Source organism: Aythya fuligula, chromosome 2 (assembly GCF_009819795.1).
Source record: "Aythya fuligula isolate bAytFul2 chromosome 2, bAytFul2.pri, whole genome shotgun sequence".
NCBI classification, from domain to species: domain Eukaryota; kingdom Metazoa; phylum Chordata; class Aves; order Anseriformes; family Anatidae; genus Aythya; species Aythya fuligula.
Window position 1 is genome coordinate 65,370,389 of NC_045560.1, and position 8,598 is coordinate 65,378,986.

Below are 8,598 nucleotides of genomic sequence, written 5' to 3' on the forward strand. Positions count from 1 at the left end.
CTGGACTCATCAAATCTGGTGAGGATTGCATTGCAGCTGATGGCTCTGGTCCTTCATAATTATGTAGGAAGTGATATGTGAACCTACTTCATTATCTTTGCTGTGATTCATACAATGCAGAGAGGTGAAGTTTGGAAATGTCCCATAATGTCATTGGGGTTTTCTCAATCTATTTAAGAGCACAGTCCATTTTTTATGGCACTTATGGACATGAACCTGTACCTAGGTTGTGTTTTTCACTTTAGTAAAAACAGGAAAATAGCTTAATGTGAGGTCTCTGAGTTCCCATGTGAGCTGCTGGATGGGCAGGATCTTCAGCAACCTTTTAGGTCTACTGATTTCAATGCGACTTTTGCTCCTGTATCAGTAACATCCTTATAAGTTGTTCTCTGTAAGCAATCGATCCTACACATTTCGTTTTCCTAAAGCACTGCCAGTTACAAATCCTTATTTGAGCCAACAATCTCACATTCATGTTAAGCAATGGGTATGATATTACAGAGAGAATTAAGCACTTACCTCTGGAATTATAACCAATCCAAATATTAAACCAAAAAGGACAAGATTTACACCGTACATCCATCGCAGAAATATGAAGTAGGAAGCAACTGAGGAGCCAAAGTGACCTTAAAGCAGAAGATACGTAATGGTTAGGAGTTGGGGGGGGTGGGAGGAGGGGAACTAAGCTGTCCTCAGCAAGACCTAGACCCGTCTACCCCATAGACCTTCCCTCATATATTGCCGAAGACCCTCCCAATTGTCCCCACTGCTGGTGGAGAAGCCAAAGATCAATGCTGCCCAGGGTATGTGCTCCTTGTGTGTTACTGGTGCCTGGGGTGAGCAGAGATCAGGGGAACTGGAGCATGGTTTGAATGAATGCAAAACTGCCTTTAAAAATGTCTCACTGCCATCACACAGCATGGAGAAACTTCCACTTACTTTCCACTTCTTTTATCTTCATCTCCCAGGGTATGCACTGTGTTTTAAAATTGTCAAAGTCTCTCTTAAATTTCACCCATTTCTGAAACAAGATAATATGGCTGTGAGTAGAGAGGTGCAAAGTGCGAGGCTGCTTTGTCTGGAGGACTTCCTCATGCCAAGGTTTTGCAGCACTGCTAGAAGTGGGTGTAAAGCCCTGAAGACCAAATCAAAATCTCTGGTCTAGATATAGGTCTGATGTTTTGGACTATTTCAGAAACTACCTTCATCTCCAAAGCCCCTCATCCCCCAAGAGTTCACATTCATTATCTGAATTTTAACCCTTCCCAGGCTTTTAGAAAACTACAGTTGTCCAATGATTTTGCCATGTTATAGAGGGGTGGAAAATTCAGCCCTAGCTCTGGACTGAAAGAACTGATGCAGAGATAACTCTTTAAAACAAAATTTAATTTGATAAAATACAGAGCTTGCGTCCTTCGTTATCAGACCAGCATCTAAATTCCCATTGATTGCATCAGCTCAGGTCTGGCTCTGGTTTTCACTTCTCAATATAACACCCATGACAACATGCAACTTGGTAACCAACCTCAGTCTTAAAACACCATCAATGCCCCCCCATTATCTTGTCATTAACTAGCAGGATGATGTTTTACAGGAGTCCATAGGGCAGTGCAAGAGGCATGGCCTCTTGTGTCTTTAGGGGTGCCTTGTCTCACACTTCAAGGTTTCTGGAGATCAAAACCAGAAAACTGTACTTTTTGCTGTTCATCCAAATCCCTCCTTACTCCAGGGAAGGTGACAATGAGATTAAGGTAGGGGAAAATTTTCCTCTGCTCTTTCAATAATCATAATAGAATTGAAGCTGGCTAGTATTTTTTTGAACATGGACAGGAAGTTTTATCCTGACATCCTAGTATCCCTTTTGTCAATTATGAGTTAATAATCTACCAAAAGTATGCTGAATAAATAAACAGTTTCCATGCTTTTCTCTGCTGTCATTTCCATACTTACTTTTGCCATCATCATCTTATATGCATACAACTTTTTGCCTTTCCCTTTTCCCAGGGCTCCTTCAAACTTCTCAACAAAAGCTTGCGCCTCCCTAATTGGAAAATAAACAAGCATGTATTACTGAAAGAACAAAGGGGCTCCTTAGCTTTACACCTCTGCTTCTTTGAACCCAGCATGACTATGATACTTTCTCTCCCCTCGTGCATTGGTCAAGAAGAAAATTATATTTTCTAGTGAAACAAATTCCAAGAAGATGCAGAATTTCCTTCCACAAACAACTCCATAGAGACAGTTTCATTTAGGTTTCTTAGAAGGTAGTAATGATTGCAGTGGTCCAGAAAGGACAAAGGTATGTGATACTGGGTAGAATTTTCACCCTGGTCCTACCCCAAAGGGAAAATATGTCAGAAATAATATTGCTTTGCTCTTTTTCCTTTTATTGCAGAACTCCAGAATCTGAGGGTCATAAAATTTTATTTGTAATGATCTCAGGATCATAGTGTACTTGTGAGATAGAAATGCTGCTTTAATGCAGTTTTCCTGTACAGAGCTACAATCAGATTTTTAGAAATATTTGGAGGTGTTCAAGGCTCCTGATGCTAAGGGAAGATAGAGCAGGTATTGGTCTTCAGGGTGTAAAGGAGTAGCAAAGGCACACAGGGACTGTCCACCTTCACAGCCCTATTATGGCACCTCTGAGCAGCCATTTGGCAAAAGCAGAGTGGGGACATCACCCACATCCATAGGGGGTTGTATGCACCTTACAATGCTATTTTTGAAGTTGAAATTCTTCTTGGGATAAAGGAGGTTTCGTGTGTTTTTTAACCAAAGATCTGGGATTTGCCTTGACATAGGAATGGTTTAAAATGAGCCCTTTCCCTGTTGGCCTGTGGGCAGCAAAGTTATCTGTGCTCCACAAACCTTTGCAAATAATACACTATTTTTTTTCCAAGCAACACCATCTTAGGAAGTCTGAAGTAATATGACACCTTGCCGCTTTGATTTCTGTCTAGCAATGGGCATGAATAAGCAAAGCAGGGCACAGAGTTTGCTTTAACAAGTAGACTGACAGAAGTGAGTCACTTGGTTTTAAATACAAGTGTAGAATGACCTGGTGGTGGATATCAGTTGAACAGATTTGCACCCTGTCTGTTCTCTGGTTACAGAGACTGAAAATCAAATTCCACATTTTAACTCTGATCCTCTGAGCTCAAATGGACTGGCCAGGTTCAGCTGGTCACTTTTTCTGAGGCTGAGGACTTATGATAACAGCAGCAAAAAAATGTAGTTTCTAGGAAAGGCAAAATGCAGCTGACAGCTGGTGAAGACTCCAGGGGTGACGGTTCTTGGTACCTGAGCACTGAGAGCTTCTTCACCATTCGCCAGGGCTTGTTTCTCATGGCAGAAATCAGTTTTTTCCTTTGCTCTACCTGCTCCATCAGCATCGCAAGCTCTTCCTCTGACAGTGATTCCTCATCAAATGAGTTAGAAGACTCAGAGGAAGTACTGGAAGACATGAAATTAACAGCACAAAATTGAAAAATTCACCGTAGTTAGAGGGAAGCTCTCATGGGTGGGGTGGGCATGTTGACTCTGGCCCCCATGGGTCCTGGGGCAATGTGCACAACCATCAGCTGGCCTGCCAGTAACAGTCTGTATCCCACAGAGACTGATGTCTGGAGGAAAGGGTGCCCAGCTTCATGGGAAGTCCTTTGCTTGTTTGTATACTGAAATCTCCAGATCTCGTGGAGCAAGATAAACTGAGGGGGCAGTGCCCCCTGAGCATGCAGCACCCACCAGTATGGCTGATCAAGAGCTGATTGCATTCCACCATAACTCAACCAACATAGTGCTTTGGACCATGTTCCAGCTATAGAAGCACTGCCTAGTGCAACAACTGGCTCTGGATAAATGTTTTTCATGCCTGTGACAAGATTTAACAAGGATGAGGCTTGAAAACATGACAGATTCCTTTTAATTTTAACATTTCCATAGACCAACCTGGAGAACATGCCTGGATCTGAAGAATTTGGGCTGAGAAGCAGTAATAGAATCATAGAATATCCCGAGTTGGAAGGGACTCATAAGGATCATTGAGTCTAACTCCTGGTACTACACTGGTCTACCCAAAAGTTTAGACCATGTGACTAAGTGCACAGTCCAATCGCTTTTTAAATTCAGACAGGCTTGGTGAAGTGACTACTTCCCTCGGGGGCCTGTTCCAGTGTGCAACCACCCTCTCGGTGAAGAACCTCTTCCTGATGTCCAGCCTAAACTTCCTCTGCCTCAGCTTAACACCATTCCCATGGGCCCTATCACTGGTGTTTACAGAGAATAGGTCACCTGCCTCTCCACTTCCCCTCACAAGGAAGTTGTAGACAGCGATGAGGTCCCCCTTCAGCCTCCTCTTCTCCAGGCTGAACAGGCCCAGTGCCCTCAGCTGCTCCTCATACATCTTCCCCTCTAGGCCCTTCACCATCTTCGTCACCCTCCTCTGGACACTCCCCAACAGTTTAATGTCCTTTTTGTACTGTGGTGCCCAGAACTGCACACAGTACTCAAGGTGAGGCCGCACCAGCGTAGAGTAGAGCGGGACAATCCCTTCCCTCGACTGATTAACGATGCCGTGCTTGATGCACCCCAGGATACAGTTGGCCTTCCTGGCTGCCAGGCCACACTGCTGGCTCATATTCAACTTGCTGTCAACTACAACCCCCAGATCCCTCTCTGCAGGGCTGCTCTCCAGAGAGAGACATTTCTTTAATGAAAGAAAACTTTGGAAAGAGTTTGATTGCATGGCAATTTACGTTAATGTTTTTTGCCCTTGTATCTTTTTTGGAAGAGCAATAATGTATTTGTAGTTCTGACCCATACGCCGCAAACTCAAGGTGTGTCCATACAGCTGCACATCTGTCACCTGGCATGCTACAAGGATCATCAAATTACCTGTTTTTCCTGCCTTTCTTCTGTTTGTTCTCCCCCTCCTTTCCTTTTTTATTTGTTTTTTTTTCTTTATTTTCTGAATTCTTCTGATCTTTAGTAGAAGCCTTTTTGTCTCTCTCTTTTACTTCTGCCTTTTTTCCATCACCATTTTTCTTTTGGTGTGTTTTTCTCCTCGAAGCTCTGTTTTGTCGCGGACAATTGTGTTCCTCTTTGCTTTCATCTTCTTTGTCTCTCTGTGGCTTTTTTCTTTCAAGTCTACTTGCTCTGACAGTTTCCCTGCGGGGCTGTTTCTTAGATGTCTTCTCCTTTCCTTCATCTTCTGCAAGGAATTAAAACAAAACAAGCAAAATAAAATAAAAAACGAACAAACAAAAACACTTTGGAAAACACTTAGCTTTCCATATTGGATTGGCACAATAAAGATTCATTAGAAAAGTGCCAGCAGAATGCCTGCTGCAAACCTGAGGGATGGCAATGAGCAGATTCCTGTTGACCTGATTGGGTTTTGCATTATGCCCTGACCAAGAGCCAAATACAGCACTTTGGTATGCAACTATTTAAGATAGCAAGGCCCATTTTAGCACATCAGCAGCTGATGTGTAACTATGAGTAAATTGGAGCTTAGTTACAAAAGCAAAAGCCCATCCATCAGAGAGCATAAACAGATATCTTCCTGCCCTGTAAAGACTCCAGAGCAGCAGAAACAGAAACTGCAGTCAGTTAAACAGTATGCAATGTGCTGCTTGTTGCAATGTCCTTGAAAGCTCTTTACTTCTTTAAACTTGGTACAGAGGTCTTCTATTTATATATAGAAAAGGTAGTGCTTAGGCAGCACCAGGTTTTGCTTCTATAAGAATATATATAGGTCTATATCCACACAAGGAAAGAAGAACAGGTAATCTTTGATACATGTTTTATTCTCACTGGCATTTCAAATAAGAATCTCATTGGTCCAGGTTAAGAAGTGTCTCCAGTTTAAAGGATTGAAATGAAACATGTTTTTAATTGCAGAATATCATGGAAAACGGGAAAATAACATTTTAAAAACTCCAAGCCCCTCCATCCCTTTTGCCACCAAGTGCATTAAAAACAATAGTAAAGTTTTTCAGGTTCTTTTCACTTCTAATTGTCCACAATCTGACTGATGAATATAGGGTTCTCATGAAAAATGAAGCTTGTAGTTTTGGCATGGATTTTTTTTCCCAGGGTTGAAGAAATTATAATGGAAGAAGGAAATTGTGCTTGAGTGGGATTCATAGGCAAAGATGAACAGCCTAAGAGGAGAGGAAAATGGAAGCAAAGAGGATATTAGTATTTGTATTTTTATTTTCATTAAAAGATAGAAATTAATAACAAGCAAATAGTTTTTGCTTGCTAGTCAGAAAAAAATAGGAGATGGTAATCATACTTGACTTTGGGAATAAGAAAGAACTTCTCAACTCATTTCTTGAGAGTCATTAGGTAGGTTTCACTTACTATGTAATGTTCCATCTCAGCTGAATTTCAGATAGTGATCTAGATCAAAGGACCAACTACGCTCTTTGAGAAAATGTTCATTTTGTGCAGCCAACCATCACAGTTTTAATTTGCAACCTGTCAAATACTAGGGTAAATGTGGAGCATTCATCTATTACTTTTATCTTATTTCCTTCTTTGCCTGTATGGGAAAGGTAGATATATTAATAAAAAAAAATCATAGTCTTTTAGCTAATTACTTTCTCACATTTTATGGATAGTATAGATCGTACAGACATGGTTGTGAACCATTTTTTCAGTTGTCTAGACACTCGTATCATCTACCCAGTGTTGTTACAATCATAAGTCTTAGCTGTCTCTATTTAGTGGTATAATCCTACCCCTTAGCTATTTCTCCTTATTAAACTGTCTTCAATCCGTTTTCATTTTTATCTTCTTGTGGTCAGAGTTAATCAAGACACCAGTGTATTATAGCAGCATGCATTGCAGGGAAAGCAAACAGGACCTCAACACAATACAAAGCATTCACAGGGTGATGCTTTACTGGAATACCTGTTATACTTGAGATGGCTGCAGAGGGACAAGGGCTACAGCAGCCTCCCACTCTAGGAGCATGGATGAAGAGGCTGCTTAAGCTTGCTGTTTTACATATTGCTATCATAAATCAAACCTCAAGGGAAAAATCTGTGTGCTTACAAGTAGCTCACGAAATGGTTCCCATTGTAGAGCATGTCCCAACCCAGAGAGAAAAAGGAAAGATATCACCTCCTGGATTTAAAACAAGACCATATTGTTTAATCTCTACATTACCTTCACTCTGTGTGTCACTCTCGACTTGTCCATCAATCTCTATTCCAGCTGCAAGACAAAGAATGAAGAGTAATTGCACTTATTGCTGGGACTTACACATGATGCTTTACACAGCGGATCTTTAAGTGCAAGCTGAGCTGGGCAGAACATCCCTTATTGATTACACATAATATTCGTTTTCTACAGTGATGCTCTTAATACTCCCTTTCGTTTAGCAAATAGACAGAAATTCCTTGCATGAGCAAACAGAAATTGCACAGTCTTTGAAAGATAAAACATGGTACACTTGGGAAGTCCTGAGACATTTTGCTAAGTGTGTGGCAGCATCTGAACTGAAATGACCTCACAGTGATACCAACCATCTTCCATGATGACCTGTAACGTGCATTTCTTTTTCTTCCCCATGACAGCCTCTGTCTTTTGCATGGATACCAAAGCTGCTGTGCACCTCGATCATAAGCAGGTTACTCTTTCTTGCAGCACCCATGTGCTCCTTCTCTTAGCATTGTGGGCAGACGGGCACATCCAGCTGTGGCTGGGCTCCTGCGTGTAAGCCATGCGGGCAGGGAAGGCAGAGAGGAGCACAGCTCTGCCTCAGCCCACCCAAATGCTTTCCCTTCTTTTTCTCTCTCCCTCTGAAAGGCAGCTGTCGGCATTATGTTGCATTTCATGATTTAAACATGAAGGAAAGCCCCATGGTAGGTGCTTGGTGATATCGTATGAAACACAGGCACAAGTCATGTCTGGTTCTGACATAAGCATAGGGCTGCAGACTTTGAAAGTATCATCTGTCTTAATGCCATATTCTTTACTGACCTGCCTCAATCTCTGTAGCCATGTTAGTCCTTCTCTTGCACCACAGGAAACATCTTAGTGTGGTGCCTCTTGGCAGTCTTGTTGTCCACCACCTGTGTCCTCTGTAGGGGTCTCAGGAGCAAATAGAGGCAGTAGGGAGCCAGCAGTCAGGATGCCGGCCTCTCTTTTTCTTTCCCTCCTTCTGCTCTGTGTGACTTCTGCAGACTCATTGTGCTTGCTGGTAAAATGGGATAGATTTTCCTTCTAGGTGCTTCGAGGCTTAATTAATTAATGCGAGACCCTCATTCGGAAGGTCCTTTCGTACTGCAAAGTATTGTGTTGCATCCTGCAGCTTGTGTCTTTCGATGGGCTGAGCCTCCAGTGATAGGTTTGTCTGAATTATCTCTGGTTTAAAATCCAGTGTCTGCCCCAGCAGCTTGCTTCAGGAGAAGGACTCAGCAACAGCTTTAGCTTTCACTCAAATCGATGCATCCCCAACCCTGGGTTTCTAGGAGGTGCCAGCCTAGATGGGAGATCCTTTTATTTTATTTTTTTTTTTTTTTTTGCTGAATTTTGGTCCACAGACACCTTCTGAGTGTCTAAGCCCAATCCCATGGATTGATT

At 42.1% G+C, this 8,598-nt stretch overlaps 1 protein-coding gene across 1 annotated transcript in view; it reads right to left on the bottom strand.

Annotated features, from left to right (window-relative positions):
* Positions 1–8,017, bottom strand: part of TMC2 (transmembrane channel like 2) — a 34,817-nt gene extending 26,800 nt beyond the window's left edge. The window contains exons 1-7 of the mRNA XM_032181078.1: positions 7,996–8,017; positions 7,180–7,227; positions 4,897–5,212; positions 3,304–3,456; positions 1,951–2,041; positions 940–1,021; positions 520–626 (exon numbers count right to left, since the gene is read on the bottom strand). Of these exons, the coding sequence (XP_032036969.1) occupies positions 520–626; positions 940–1,021; positions 1,951–2,041; positions 3,304–3,456; positions 4,897–5,212; positions 7,180–7,227; positions 7,996–8,017 (819 nt within the window). The remainder of the gene's footprint in view (positions 1–519; positions 627–939; positions 1,022–1,950; positions 2,042–3,303; positions 3,457–4,896; positions 5,213–7,179; positions 7,228–7,995) is intronic.
* Positions 8,018–8,598: the final 581 nt, after the last annotated feature.